At 41.6% G+C, this 16,278-nt stretch overlaps 1 protein-coding gene across 5 annotated transcripts in view; it reads left to right on the top strand.

Moving 5' to 3' along the window:
* The window catches only part of EXOC2 (exocyst complex component 2), a 200,271-nt gene that overhangs the window by 68,485 nt on the left and 115,508 nt on the right, over nt 1-16,278 (top strand). For all 5 annotated transcript variants that reach the window (XM_033216034.1, XM_033216031.1, XM_033216032.1 and 2 more), the window contains 2 exons: nt 6,659-6,772; nt 8,455-8,579. In XM_033216034.1, coding sequence (XP_033071925.1) covers nt 6,659-6,772; nt 8,455-8,579 — 239 coding nt within the window. The remainder of the gene's footprint in view (nt 1-6,658; nt 6,773-8,454; nt 8,580-16,278) is intronic.

The following is a 16,278-nucleotide window of genomic DNA, read 5'->3' as shown; positions in this document are numbered from 1 at the left end:
CTTTGAATTGAGACTAGGATTTGCTTGTAAAAGGTCTATATTTCTGATTTACAATGGCAGTTGTCACAAATATATGTGGTCTTTGCTTGACTTCAGTTGTAATGATGACAAACTATTTAAACCAAAAAGGAAGGTAAAAATAGGTTCATGTTAAGTAAAAACCTTTGCTAAGCTTTGTTTCTTGAAATCAATACTCAATTGCTTAATGAGGCCATTTATGGGTAATGTGTAGGAGACAGTCTGTATATGGGAGCAGGGACAGAAAACAGGAGCTTTGTGCTGTTTTTATATGATCTTCAACTGTTTTTGTGAATTATTACCTGGGAATGGCCGTCTAGAATAGTCAGTTGTTGCACCACTAGTATCTGTTTTATTTCTACATGGGTTTTTATGGGCAATGCAAACCTGATTTTCTTCTGATCGGCTTGGCTTTCAAACAGAAAAGACCAATTTCAATTTTCCCACCAAATTTAGAAGACTACATTTTAAAACAGGAAAACTGACAGCAAATTAATTCTTAATACGAGTGCAGAAGAAAAGAGCCTTAGGTGACTTTACCTTTAGAACTTGTGTAAAAATAGGTGGGCAGTGAGTGTGCCTGCAAGTCCAGAAACTGGGTCAGACAAAAAAAAAAAAAAAAAGAATGGAAACAAACATATTACTTAATACAACAGAGTGTAAACTATATTGCTAAAAATTTAAAGCTACAAAAAATATGTGTAGCGCACAGAGAACTAGCAATGCCCACTTTCATTGCTGGCCTCCCTCCTCCGTCTTCCATCCAGCAAATCAAGAAAGTGTGTTCTCTTTGATGCAAACACAGAATAAGACAACTGCAGCCAGGCCTCACTGTGGGGGCGGCTAGGGCGGTCTCGGAAGGAGCCCCATTGACTTGCATGCTGCACGGGCCGTTGCTGCAGACAGTCCTCAGACTGGAAAGCGAGTGCTGAGGTGTGAAGAACGTGCCTGCTTGTGTCTCTTCGCTCAGTCCACAGGCCTGGGTCTTCCCCTGGCTTGGGGCTAGCTGTTTTTTAGAAGGTTTAAATCTAACCTTACACTGCCATCTAATGGAAAACGTATCTGTTCAGGGTGGCAGGAATTGTCAGTGACTGAAGCTGTGTGTTTTGATTCCTTGGTGAAAACATTTTGTGAGTTTACACGTAGGGTCTATGTCACTTTCAGTCTCTAACTCTGTGCTAGTGGATTTAAAATGCAGGCTTGGTTTGAATTACTCAGAGCATATTTTGCTTTTTCTGATCTGTTTGAGCCAGCACTTCACTTGGAAATTGAGAGTCCAAAATCCAGTTATTCTGAACAAACATACGAGTTTTTACTCCGTGCTTCATTAGCTGTGTTGACATCTACTTCTTCCTTTCCTATTGCTGTTATTAAGGGCATTAGCAGTTCTCTCCATTTGAAAGCAGCTCCCCTTTCACACTCTCCTGCATTGTCGTCGTTACAGATTTGTAGTTAGGATTTATTTCCTGTCTGAGACCCTCTGGTTTTGTGTTTGACGATAGAAGTACCCGGTTCAAATCTCGACTGTGTACATGTAACCTCTCAGAGGCCATTTCCTCATCTGGAATGTGGAAATATTTAACTGAAGTCATTGTCATGAGAATCAAATAATACTTAGGAAATTAGTCTGTAAGATATAAATAAGTATAAATAATAAAAATAATAGCACATAACATTGTTGAGCATTTATCATGTGTCAGAAACTGCTATGGCTTCCACAAGCATTATCTGCTCTGATCTCCAAAACGTTCCTGAGAGGAATGTATTGTGATCCATTAATAATGGAATAACTTCTCGAGATTATTCAGGCGGATTGAGCAAACATTGAGATTGAACCCAGAGCCTGTGCCCTCAGCCACTGCTTATGACTGCTGCCTCCCGTTGGGAATACTGAGATGAGCTGCCTGTACTTTTGCAGCTGTGTTACCCATGGAGCTTCGTGGACTCTGGCATTGGTATTCATTTTTTGTTTTTTCCAAGTCATCTATTTTACATTTTTGAAGTGTTTGTATAAAAGATCAGGATATTTAGGCATGTATTTTGCGATAGAATATTGAATTAGAATGCCTTCACCTGCAGGTAAGAGAAAATGAAAACATATGATTTAAACAAAAATGCAATCTACTTTTTCATAATATACAATATTCACTGATGGTAGACTGCAAAGGTTGGTTGAGTCAGTAACTCAGTCATGTCACGAAGATGTGAGGAGCCTGAGTTTGCTGGCTGTTCTGTTGCCCTTAGCATAAAACACATTTCCTTAGCAATTCCTGTGGTTGAAGCTGGACATAATGATGTTCTCAGGCAGAAAGATGCTATTTCTTCTTGGTTTCCCTTCTTGAAAGTATGGAGACCTTTCCCAGATGTGCTCCAACAGACTGTTCCTCAGGCATCACTGTTCAATAACAAGGTTACCCAGTCAGGAGCAGGGGAAATATGACAAGTGTGGCTGGCTTATGGTGGTTCATCTCCCCCCAGTTAAGGGGCAGGTGGGGGGCTGTGTTCCAGCAGAGAGGGTCCAGGGTGATTGGTGGGTCATAGCCAACAGTGTCCACTGTAAACGGGCTCTGTGTGTCCGGGCAAGGTTCATCCTGGCCTTAATTGTGTGATTCGGGGAAGATTATTTGACATCTCTGTGTTAGAATTTCACCATCTTGAAAATAATGTCTGTCTTGTTCTTGTACGTCTGATTTCTGCTGTAAGTCTCAATACATGTCTTCCAATTAAGATCAGCGAAAGAGTTTTAATGTCTTCAGTAAGAACTCAGAATAATCAGCTCCGTCTTAGGGGAAGTGGTATTTTGACCAAGAGATGTAGTGCTTTTCAAATTCTACCTAGCCCACTTTAGGGGCCTTAAGGACCGACGCGTGTGGGGAGTGGCTGGCGGGTGGACGGGGCTCGAGGCTCAGCGTCCGGCTCCGGGATCTTGGGCCTCCCTTCTCGCTCCAGTGCGGAAGCCGAGTCTCAGGCTCTGCCTCCCGTGTCCTCCCGGCAGCCTGTGGTGCACGGGATGTTCATGGCTGAAGAGCTGGGAGCGTAGGGCCAGTGGGGACCTCGCCAGACCCACTGCTTTCTCGCCAGGGGCCCCACTGCTAGGGACTGACTAGACCCATCCCTGCTCCTTCTGAGGATGAGGGAGGTAGAGACTCCTGGGGGTGGGAGAGTTTCTTAAAATCTTAACCGTCTCCCGGAGCCCTCCGCTAGACATCAGGCCTTTATATTATGATATAGCTGAGAGCAGTTTAGACTTGTGAAAATAAGAATTGAGTAATGCATTGTGAGTGAGATGTTACCAGAGTTTAAGTATCAGGGGAATTTTAAAGACGGAGTACTGAATGGAAAGCTCTGAGCTGCTGGTTCACGTTGTGCAGCACCGTCAGTACCACCAGTGTGAGCGTTGTAACTGTTGAGGACAGAGCCCTTTTCTATGTGTGCTGTGTGCATTTTGTTGTTTTAAAAAATTTTTATTTTGACTAAACACGTGGAGTATGATTTAGCTGCCAGACCCACGGGGACTCTGTGTTCTTAACTGTTTCTCCAGGGCATGCAGCTGCTGTATTTTTGAGTTTTGTGTCTGCATTTTATACTTTCTTGCCCTACTTGCTACCATTGTGTCACAGATCCTTTCTTCACATCGTCAGCTCTTAACACTAGCAACCTCTGTTCATTCCCTGTTTGCTTTTGGGCAGAGAACCACCAAGGCAGGGTGAAGTGCCGCAGGCGTGGGAGAGGGGCACAGAAGCTGTCTGACGTCTCAGCCTTCTTTCGTTTCTTTCTTCTCAGCTGTGTCCTTGTGTTACTTGGAATTGATTCCTGCTAGATGAGGATTTCTTGTACTTAAATTATGTGTGAAGACTGTTGTTAGTAGGAATTTAGCTGATATCAGTAGTGCATTTTGATTCTGTTCAGACCATTTAACTCTCTGACCAAGTGAAGTTTGAGACACCACATTGAATGGCCGTGTCTAGAAGGAAGGTTGACAAAAACATGGTCTGCAGCCACCATGACTTCTCCTGCCCACGATGACACGCCCTACTGATTGTTCATGTCATTCTTTCTAGCCGAGTCGAGACAAAGCCTGTGATCCCTCACGCAGTATTCCAGGCAGATGCTGCTTGCCCGTTAGAGCAGGACTGCAGAAGGAGGCACTTCTGGGTCACTTAGCCGGGCAGGGTTCAGCATGTCACCGCTTAGCCTAAGCCTCCACTCAGTCGCTATATTCCCCCAAAGCTCTAACTTGGAGGCATGGGGCACAAATAAATAAAGTGAGAAAAACTTCGAAAGGTGAAAGGATTTTCTTACTAAGTAAAGTATGAGAACCAGCATGAAGAATCCAAACCAAAATAAACTTCTAAAAACTCAAAGTTCTCCACCTCCCTCCCAGAGACTGCTGACTGGTGAAAACGACCAGCAAGCTAATGAATGCCACACGCATGTATCAGGAGGATTCAGGCTGTAAATCTTTTAACTTGTGAAGCTGTGAGAAAAGATGCACGGTCCACTCAGTCTAAGTGGAAGTGGTGCCACCTCCTAAAATCTCTGTCTTCTTTTCTGTTATCATGATTCTAAGCAAGGCATCCCCCACCCAGTCAAAAAAGGAGCATAGTGAAGCAGGGCAGTGTTACAGAACATTCGTGAATGGGCTGTCCGGTCCTGGCTGAGATGCTCGCGCAGTAGGCATTTGACTTTAGAGTGAGGGGCGTCTCGCGGTGCAGAGTTGATAGAGGAACTCCTTGAGATCTGGTTTTGCAGCTCACATCCCCTGTTCTTCTAGGGACCACAGAGGGAGAGGATGTGTAGAGAGGCAAGGAGGATTTGTGCAGAGGTATCTATGGGGAGCACCAGGCTAGGCCATGAAGTGGGAGGATGCAGAGTATGTGACCGTCTTCACTTAGGCCTGATGAGTGGGACCTCCAGGCGACAGTGTTCCCTGCAGCTGTGAGACACAGAGCCTGCATGGACAGTGGAGGTGGCTGCATTTTAGGGGTGTTCTCCATGCCCAGGTGAGCAAGCCAGTTGCTGGAGAGAGTGGGCTCCAGGCCATTGGAAGTTGTGCCTATGGGCACTGGTCACCTGAACATGGAGAGGCTCCAGCAAGGAGTGTCTGCGGTAAGACTGAGAGACCACGGGAGGCTGCGGAGTGGCAGGAGGAAGCAGATGCATCCATGAGTCATGGCTGGAGGGGTCCTCCAGAGCCCTTTAGGGAACCTGTGAAAATGCCCACAAGACTCAAGTGGGTTTGAATACCTGGCAGGCAGAGAGCACAGGCCAGCTATGGCAGTACCAGGCACAGGCCCCAAAGGACATCCCATTCTTACTTCTTTATCCATATCCCACCTTAACCTGTACCACAGAGCTGTCATGTTTCCCCCAAACCAGCAAGCAGCCTGTTAACTATTGACCTTGGCCGGGAAGAGGGAAGAAAAACATGTTACCTTTGGGTGAAGCTGGAGTGTTGACCACGGGCTAAGCTGCCTCATTTCTGCATTGAGGCTGTGTTTGTGATGATGAGACAGCAGGACTCTCCCAGAGAAGAGGAAGTACCACAGTCACCGGACTAATTTCTGAATTGAGGCTGTGACCGGACCTACCCACATTAAAAATTCTTCTGGGGCCGGAGTCATCTCCCCACTGCATAAGTGTTAAAGAGATACTGCCCTATCAGATAAGGTGTATCTGGTTTATACCTCATGAGTTGGGCCTGTCCAGTGTTTCGGGGTAGGGGACGGCAAGTCAGATGAGCAAAGTACCCACGTGGTGGAAACCAAGGTACGGGGCCGTGTAGTCCCTTTGAGGCTGCGGAAGCGTCAGGTTTCAGGCCTCGAGTGGTAGAAATGAGCCCTGAGAGACAAGCAGGTTCAGTTCCTGGACATGCTTGGATTTCATCCTGCAAATGGGCGGTGGGGGCAGCAAAGGCTGCCAGCTTGTGGGCCTCGGTGGGCACATGTGGCATCCCAGCTTGGAACTTGACCTGTAGCAGATACTTGATGAGTGTTCGAATGAATATATAAATGATTTGATCCAGAAGTCAGTCTTAAGCATGTAGGCAAGATGAGGGAGCAGCAGGTTATGTAGATACCCTGTTGTTACCATAAGCTTTTCTTCAAGTCATGCTAGACATGGATGCAAATGTGGCTGCTTTGTGATTAGATGTGGTTTTATTAGTGCTTTGATGGTTTCTTAGGCAGTACGTCTTAAAACAACTTTCATATAGGTTTTAACAAAAATCATTTTAACAAAGTGATTTAATATTTTAAAATTTCACTGTATTCAAATTTTGATTTTTATACATTGAGTGGGGATTGATGTCATATTTCGATAGGTTTAATAAAACCATCAACTCAGCCTGACGTCTTAATCCTCTTTAAACCTTATGTTCTTTTATTGATGTAATTTCTGTATTTCAACTAGTTTCCTATCTTTTCTATATATAATCAAAGTTTACGTGTTAGAAAAATCAGCCATGATGTGGGAAATGTATTTTGTACGTATATACAGACATATTCTGGGTAATATATGATTAATATGTATTGTTGTAATGGTTTGTATTCGTATGTGTTACACTGGATACTCAGTGATACCTGTTCCATTTTTGTCATAATAACCACTGAAATATATTTTAAACCTTTTTTCCCCTCAGAAGTAAATTTTCCCAGAAGGACTTAGAAATGCTGTTCCATGGAATGAGTGCCGATTTTACAAGTGAGAATTTTTCAGCTGCCTGGTATCTTATAGAGAATCACTCAAACACCAGGTTAGTGGATATGGGACTGTCGGCTGTAAAGGGTTTCACTCAGGTGCTAAAAATGGAATTACACGGTAAATTGAGTTTTAGGTCTGGCTCTGCCTACAGTTACATAGTTTTAGGTCTATGAGCTCTTTGACTTCGGGTTTGTCCGTGAACATCTCAGGGTGTCTGTTTCCTTATTTGTACAATGAGATGATTCTTTAGAGGCCTCTCATTTCCCACTGTCATTTTATGTTCAATATGTTTCGTTATCGGTGCAGGTTATTAAACATTTATGGAGCCTTAGCTGGGGACTTAAACTGACACGTGTGAGTGTGAGCTCTCCCTACCCAATAACATACAGATTCTAAGTTCTGGTGTAGAACGTGGAACGCGCTGCCTTTTCTGACCACATGTGTGAGTGTGAGCTCTCCCTACCAATAACATACAGATTCTAAGTTCTGGTGTAGAACGTGGAACGCGCTGCCTTTTCTGACCACATGTGTGAGTGTGAGCTCTCCCTACCCAATAACATACAGATTCTAAGTTCTGGTATAGAACGTGAAACGTGCTGCCTTTTCTGACCACAGGGCAAAGGAAGATGAGTTGGTTTATCATCATGTAAGGGCCTGCCTTAAAATTAGCAAAAAAGTAGACAAAGTCATATATCAAATTTGAAGATTCTCTTTTGTCTTCTAATTACATTTTACTCTCTACAAGAGCAGGTTTGTAGCTTATTTGCAAGATTGATTTAAAATAATTATATTCCACAAAAACGTTTGGATAAATCAATGGTTTATTGCTTAAAACTTAAATTATTGATAAATCAGTGTGCTAACATATACCTTAATATAAATGTTTCATTCACTCATTAGGATGAAAAGCATTACTAGAAAACATGAAGAAAAGTTGGCGTTTTAATACGTAGGGTAAATTTAACCTGATTGCTTTTTAAAGCAGATGTCCAAGGTGAATTTTTTCATTGTAGAAGATGATTCTAATTTTATATTACAGATGTAAAATTTCTATTATTATAAGTCAGAATTGAGCTCCGTTTCTTGTGTAGGTCTATCAAGAATACGTTTAAAGTTTTATAGCCAGATTTTCTTAGCTCAAATGGACATACAACTTCAGAAATAGAGAGGCCTGCCTTCACTTTTCTCTGCTTTAGATATTGAGATAAGATACTGTTGTCTTCAAGTTGTGAATTGACCCACAGGATTTACATAATTTTATTATTAAGGACAGAGGACTGGGTATTGATGAGTAGAACATTATGCTCAGTGTTCCACAGTGCTTCAATGAATGTACAAAGCAGTTACACTTTTGAAATATTGTCTATCACTGGATGGTCTGTGTCTTCTTATCTGGTACAGGATGTTCAAAACTCTTTATCTGGTAAGTTGTATATATTACATAGAGGTTATGAAAACATTACACATTTACTTCTTAGGGGTCTAATGTATTTGGAATTACCGTTGAGGGCCCCAACACTCGTATAGCTGTTGTAATTTAGGCATTTGTAATAAAAGGTTTAGGTCTACGTAACAATTTGAAAGCTTTTTGTTTTCATCTGGCTTCATGTGATATTAATCTGTATGCTACTTGGCATCAGTTTTAGCATATGAAGTGTTTTCCACTGAAGGAATTCTTTTTTCTTTTTTGCATGTTAGGAGTGTCAAACGTTTGGTTTCTTTATTTCCTTTCAGTTTTGAGCAGCTCAAAATGGCAGTCGCCAACCTCAAGAGACAGGCTAACAAGAAGAGCGAGGGCAGCCTGGCCTATGTGAAAGGTGGTCTCAGTACATTCTTTGAGGCACAGGATGCCCTCTCAGGTAAGGCGATCCGATCCTTAGAGCCATCTGCTGGCAGCTTCCGCCATGGAAACCTGACACTGCCTGCAGGGTGTTTACAGGGGGTGACATGCGGTCTGGTTTTATCAAAGTAGAGATCTAAAATGTGCTCTAAATACTTGTTGCAGAGTAGGCTGGCATCTCTTTGAAGACTTGGTACTTTAAAACTTTATCTCTGAGGCTTTTGTTAACCATCTTACATGTGTGAAATGGGAGACTACTTTAACTCTCTGTGATGTCCACACGCCAGGGCTGATAAGAAATTAAATCCCAATGCATAAAATTTGAGGATTTAAAAAATCCTCTCACAACTGTCAATATCTTACAGATGTGACTCATTCTATAAATGCCACCCACTGTGTGTTCACTTTGGAAAGGCTGATGGATGACAGGATACCAGTCTCTTCAGCCCTTCTCGCCCAGGCCCCCACACATGCACGCAGGTAGCTCTCGCTGTGCCATCATCTGTATATGGGAGGGACGTTGTGTGGAGTATAGATGTCATAGCTGTAGACATATTAATGCAAGATGTTGGTAGGGTTTTTTTTTTTTTTTAATAAAATTGCCTTTAATTAATAAAAGTTTAATTATTGCTATTTAGTAAAAAGCAATCTATATTAATAAACGTTAACTCAGTTCTTTTTAATAGCTAAGATACTTAAAACTAAGTACCCGTATAGCTTAAGCATCCATCACTCTAACCGTACATTGAGGCCACGTCTTCTTCAATTCGGGAAGGTAAATTTTAAAAAATTATTTTGTATTCCTAAAGTATAGACATTCTTTTATTGTTTTAAAAGTTCCCCCCCCCATCTCTACTAAAAATACAAAAAATTAGCCAGGCATAGCGGGTGCCTGTAGTCCTAGCTCCTCGGGAGGCTGAGGCCCGGAGAATTGCTTGCACGTGGGAGGCGGAGGTTGCAGTGAGCCAAGATCGCACCACTGCACTCCAGCCTGGGCGACAGAGCGAGACTCCGTCTCTGAATAAATAAATAAATAGCCCCCCCTTCCTGTGCCATATGCACTCCAGCCTGGGCGACAGAGCGAGACTCCGTCTCTGAATAAATAAATAAACAGCCCCTCCTTCCTGTGCCATATGCACTCCAGCCTGGGCGACAGAGTGAGATCCGTCTCTGAATAAATAAATACAGAAGCCCCCCCTTCCTGTCCCATATGTGCTTCATTGATCTCCAGCACATTAAATGTGTGTGTGACGCAGGTTCTTCCTTGCAGGAAGGGGTAAAATGTGAATGTCTAGAGGGGAACAAAGAAGGCTGGTGCTGTTCCTTGATAAATGCTTGTGCCTTATGTTTCTTGACGGTCTGCCATTCTTTATTTGTGCTCATTGCTGTTCTCTCTAAGTCACCAATAGTGAATCTTAGCATGTCAGGAAGAAAACCTGAGCATGTATGAACAGAGTTTGGTATTAATCAGATAAAGTGGTTATTCATATGCCCAGTAGCTGCACAAATGTTTCCCACAAATTACTGTAATTAAAATGATTTATCAGCCGGGCGCGGTGGCTCGAGCCTGTAATCCCAGCACTTTGGGAGGCCGAGACGGGCGGATCACAAGGTCAGGAGATCGAGACCATCCTGGCTAACCTGGTGAAACCCCGTCTCTACTAAAAAATACACAAAAAATGAGCCGGACGTGGTGGCGGTGCCTGTAGTCCCAGCTACTCGGGAGGCTGAGGCAGGAGAATGGCGTGAACCCGGGAGGCAGAGCTTGCAGTGAGCTGAGATCCCGCCACTGTACTCGAGCCCAGACGACAGAGCGAGACTCCGTCTCAAAAAAAAAAAAAAAAAAAGGAAGTTTTATTTGGTACAGTAGATTTATGTAGTCACATTTATTAGTCATTCACCCTAGAAGTATGTTAGCAACTTTAAGTTTAATAAAGATAATGCTGACCAGCTACTAATGAGCAAATGAACTTGTAGCATATAGGAAGTGATTATAATAGTAAATTTGAAAACTTTAGACACATGTATTTAGCTTTTATGTTTTTTGAAATAAAGGAAATGCATATTATAGAAAATACTAAATAGATAATTAGCAAGAGTGTCTATTGTAGATATAATCACATTAACATTTTAATGTATTTCCTTTTATCTTCTTTTCTTAACCTATATGAGTATCTATTACAAAATTGGGTTTATATTGTATGTAGAATTGTGTGTGCTAGAAACCTTTTATTCTTTAGGTAAAACCTGTTGCACGCCTCTAAGTGATTATGTTAATTTACTACAGGATTCATACCTTTTTTTTTTTTTGAGAAGGAGTCTTGCTCTGTCGCCAGGCTTGAGTGCAGTGGCGCTACCTCGGCTCACTGCAACCTCTGCCTCCGAGGTTCAAGCGATTCCCCTGCCTCAACCTCTGGAGTAGCTGGGACTACAGGTGCGCACCACCACACCCGGCTGTTTTTTTGTATTTTAGTAGAGACAGAGTTTCACCATGTTGGACAGGATGGTTTTGATCTCCTGACTTCGTGATCTGCCCGCCTCGGCCTCCCAAAGTGCTGGGATTACAGGCGACAGCCACTGCACCCGGCCTATTAGCTTTTTATAACTTGTTCTAACTGTAGTCTTAAATGAAATTGATCTGTAGTTTTGTAAAAGTCTTTTTGGTCAGGTTTGAGTGTTGCTGTTACATGGTAACGTGCGGATCTCTGTGTGTTGCTCTGCGTGCTATCAGTGGGCCATGTATACTAGGAGTTACGTGGTTCAAATTTGACAGAGCTGATATGTAAAGTTGCCCAGGTAATTTGGTTTTATTTTTCTATTATGAATATTTTCGAACATGTGAAAAGCAGAGATGAAAGTATAATCAACTTCTGTGTACCTGTCACCTGATTTAACAATTATCGCTCCTTTTTTATACTTACTTTTGAGGTTGGTTTGTTTGCATTTTGCGGATGTATTTTAAAGCAAACCTCAAGCAGCATGGTTTCCTCCTAAATACCTGAGTGTCAGTCTCCCAAGTGAGGGTAAGGACATTTATGTGCACAATCACAATGATATTATCATAGTTAACCAAATTAGCAATAATTTTTAAATATCATCTCATTCCCAGTTCAGATTTCTCAAATTATCCCCAAACTTGTTTTTTTATAGTTGATATATCCAAATCAAGATTCAAATAAAATTCAGGCATTTCACTTAATTTTTAAATCTCTTAATCCTCTTTTAAACTAAAACCATCCCCTCCCCTTTCTTACCCTGTTTCTGGTTTTTCTTTTTTTGTTTGTTTGTTTTTTAAATGGAGTCTCACTCTGTTGCCCAGGCTGGAGTGCAGTGGTGCGATCTCAGCTCACTGCAACCTCTGCCTCCTGGGTTTAAGCAATTCTCCTGCCTCAGCCTCCCGAGTAGCTGGGATTACAGGTACCACCATCATGCCCGGCTAATTTCCACGCCCAGCCTGTTTCTGGTTTTTCATGCCATTGATTTGTTGAAGAAACAAGGTCATTTGTCCTGGAAGGTATCCCCCACTCTGAATTTGACTGATGACTTCTTCATGGTATCATTTAACTTATTTTTCTTGCCATTAAATTGCTTGGACTTATCTAATTGGATGTTAGATAGATTCACTTTCAGCATTTTCAGGCACGGATAGCGCTGTGCTTCCTGGTTTATCACACCAGGCAGAAGTGCGTTGGTGTCTGGGGCCTCTCCTGAAGACTGAATCAGTAGCTTCAAGGGGGGATTGGGAGCCAGCAGGTGAGACAGATAAGTGTGTGTATACACACACACACACGCGCGCACACACACGCACACATGCACACACACGCGCACACACGCACGCGCACACGCACGCACACACACGCACGCACACACACGCGCACACGCACGCACACACACGCGCACATACACGCGCACGCACACACGCACGCACGCGCACACGCACATACACGCGCACACACGCGCGCGCACACGCACGCACACGCGCACGCACACACATGCACACACGCACGCAGACACGCACGCACACACACGCACACACGTATGCTTTCCAACCCTCTACTGTCTCTGCTTTATTTTGATTTTGTTTTCCCTGAAATTCTCTATTTTATCAAGATTTTCATGTTTTATTAGCATTGCATTCTAATTTTTAAATTATTTAAAATTCATGTTATAGGCCCTTTCATTATCTGTTTTATTTGTATGTTCTATGTGATTTTTTTTAACATTGATTTTTTAGGGATATCTTTTTTGTGTTTTTAAAATGTATAATTTTAATTTTCCTCCTTGACTTAGTAGTTTTTAGTAAATTTTTGTTTTCATAGTCTCTGTTCTTATAGTACTGTGAACGGAGAAAATATTTCTTAATATATATTAAGTTTTTGTAAGTATACCAAGAATTAAAAAGGATGGACGGACATGTTTTCTTCAGGGTCTACTATCTGATATAATATCAGTGCCTGATTAATTATATTATTTAAATCTAGCTTCTTTATGTTAAACATGACAGACAAATCTCCGTCTTTAATTTTGATTCTGTCAGCTTTTCTTTGTGTGTAAAGCATGTATTTGCTTCGTAACTTCTGATTCTTAGATTCTCTTGATGAGAATGTATTTATAAGCAGTCCCCAGGATTACCCTTGGTTTGGTGTTTTGCTAGATGGACTCACAGAACTCAGAGAAAGCTGTTATACTGAGTTATGGTTCATTACCGGGAAATTACAGATTATAGTCAGCCAGGGATAGAGATTCATGGAGCAGATCTAGGCAATTTCCATCCATGGAGCTTCCAGTAGTCTCCTCGTGGAACTGCAGGCAGCACTGACTTTCCTGGTAACAGTGTGTGACAACGCACATGGAGTTCTTCCATCCAAGGAAGCTCCCCAAACCTTGTTGTCCAGATCCAGAGCCTCTAGTAGGGCCCCATCACATGGACATGGTCAAGGCTGACTTCAGTCTTCTCCCTCAGATCAGGCTGATACTGGGTGACCCTAAGTCCTCACCGTCAATTCCACTGTTAGATTAGCTAGTGTGGCCGATGGTCCACAGGCAAACAAAGACACTCTTATCAGCCAGAACATTTCAAGAGTTTAGAGTTTACCTCCCAGGACCTAAGGGCAAAGGCCAGACCTTTTGGGGGGCAAGATTAAATTATTTGATGCACAATAACGTAATGTTAGCATTTTATACCTTTCCTTTTGTATGCGTTTGCTTGATATATTATTTGTAATATTCTTTGTAACCTTTTAGAGATTTTTGTTTTGACATGTGTCTTGTGTTGCTACATGTGGCAGGATTTTGATTTTTTAAATACTATTCTGACAGCCTTTGCTTTTAAATAGAAGAATGGAAGCCATTTACATTTATCATAATTGAAATTTTTGTCCTGATATCTTTTTCTTTTGTCTTGTTGCCTTTTGTGCTTCCTTTTTTCTTCTTGGCAATGTAGACCGTATTATTTGCAGATGTGAGAGAAATGTTTTAAGATTTTATTGTAGGTTGTCGCGACATCTGTTACATGTGACAACAGTTAGCATGTCTTTACCTTTCCCTTTTTTTTTGCCTCAATTTAATTTGAAATTATGGACCCAGCTTAGTTTACCTTTTCCGTGTCAGTATTCTGGTTTTAGATTTATTTTTTGTCTCTTACATTTAATTTTATATTTACCACAGTTATACAGTAAATATGTATATATTATGTGTGTGTACATATCTATGTGTGTGTGTCTGTGTGAATATATATGTGTGTGTCTGTGTGAATGTATATGTATATCTATACACACACACATATACAGTACACATACGTGTAAACTTAATTGGCTTTGATGTTTATTGCCTATATTTTATATTTCATCTTTCCTATCCTTATCTTTGAAATTTTTTGTCTTGAACAATGTGTTACATCTTTTATGCTATACCTTTTGAATTCTGGTGTGTCTGGAAGTACCTCTTGCCCGTATGCATGAACACACTTGACTGTAAGAGAATTATTTTCTGAAGACATTGATCCAATGACTTTTAGTGTTGCAGAGACAAAATCCTGAGCCAACATAATTCTTCATTACTTGTAAATTATTTGTTTTTCTCCCTATCTAAATGTTTAAAAGATGTATTTGTTTAGCCTTGGATTTTTTTAGAAATGAAAAAACACCTTTGCAGGATATACTGGAACACAGGTTCTGTCTTCATTCATTTTAGCCAACACTTGATAAGCCTTCCGAATCTAGAGACTCCCATCTTCAATTCTCAGAGCTTTTCTTGTTTTTACGTTAGATAGAATTCATGGTTTTCCTCTGAATAGTCTTGGATTAACACGTCGCTCTCTTGCTTCTGCCCCCGCATGCTGCCCTGCAGACTTCTGTTTCTCAGCGGCTGCCCAGCTGACCAGCAGTGGATGCCTCCTCCCGATTTCCTTCTGTTTTCCTGCCATTCTGGAATGTGGGGAAATTGTTCTCTAAATGGTTATCAAAGGAAAGGAGCTGTGTGGTTAAGAAAAACGGGGGAACAGAACTGTAGTCCTGAAGATAGTTATGGAAACATTGGAAGATGTTTCTGGTCTGTACCATCCTTGTGTTCCAGAGTTGGGCATAAGGAATAGGTACGAATCAGAGCTTTTCTCTGCTTTTTTTTTTTTTTTTTTTTTACATCATCTGCATGCTTCAGTTCCATCCAGTGAACTATTTCATACCCAGTCCAAGTCTGCTTTTTTTCAGTCCACCCAACCTGGTACACCGTTAGTAGCCTTTACTCATCCTTAAGTTTTTATGCCACTGTCAGTTTTGTTTCTTCCTGTGGGTCCCTGCAGGTATTTTAGTTAGAACTTGAGAAGAAGTGTGTCTGGCATAGCACCTGCCAGTAGCAACCTTGGTATCTTTAGTACAGTTTTTTTCTTTATTCTGAAAAAATGTTTCTAGCACCAGACTTCATTTTGCCATGGCCTTCCCTCTGTCATTCCCTTCTGTTCCCTTGAAGTGGGAGTGACCTGTGGGTCATTAGCAGATGCTGCTCACACTGGCCCTCCTGGGTGGTGGTGGTTTGTGGAGCTGTTGGTAGGTGAAAGGCCCTCCTGGTTGGTGAGGTTCGTAGAGCTATTGGTAGGTGAAAGGCCTTCCTGAGCTCCTCAGTGCCTCCGAGCACCACCTTTGTTTTGGTAGCGATTTCCCTGAATGCCCCTGAGCTTGTGCATTTAATGACCTGTATCATTTCTTGTTTTTAGTGACAAGTCCACCATTATCACTTGCTCCTTTCAAGAACAACTGTGGGTCAAAACTATATGAATGAATTTTGGTTATGGTACACTAGCGTGAAAAGCCTGAGCAGAGCAAATGACACCTGTTGCTCCCAGCACTGTTTGTCTTATTTGTCTTCCTTCCCCTGTTCCTTTTATTGCTGCTACTTAACTCTGGGTGGCTTGAGCCATAATTGATTTTTTGACGCATTCTGTTGTTAGTGTCTATTGATGTATGAAGATAATTCAGGAAAGTATCATTTTCAAGGACTCAGTTATCTAAGTGAGAATCATTCCTGTTAGTCTTCTAGTTGCAATTATTTTATTATTTATTGATTTTCTTCAGTATAATTTGGGAAGAGAAGGAACCACAGAATACTTAACCAGTTTAAATATAATTTATATATGATGTGTCTACTCTGATAAAAGTTTGGTAAAATAAGAAATAGAAACTAAATGTTTGAAGGGCTATTTAAAATATTTATGCATCTTACAC

Source organism: Trachypithecus francoisi, unplaced genomic scaffold (genome assembly GCF_009764315.1).
Source record: "Trachypithecus francoisi isolate TF-2019V2 unplaced genomic scaffold, Tfra_2.0 Lachesis_group10, whole genome shotgun sequence".
NCBI classification, from domain to species: domain Eukaryota; kingdom Metazoa; phylum Chordata; class Mammalia; order Primates; family Cercopithecidae; genus Trachypithecus; species Trachypithecus francoisi.
The sequence above is the reverse complement of the archived record's forward strand: the minus strand, read 5'-3'. Positions and strand labels throughout refer to the sequence as shown.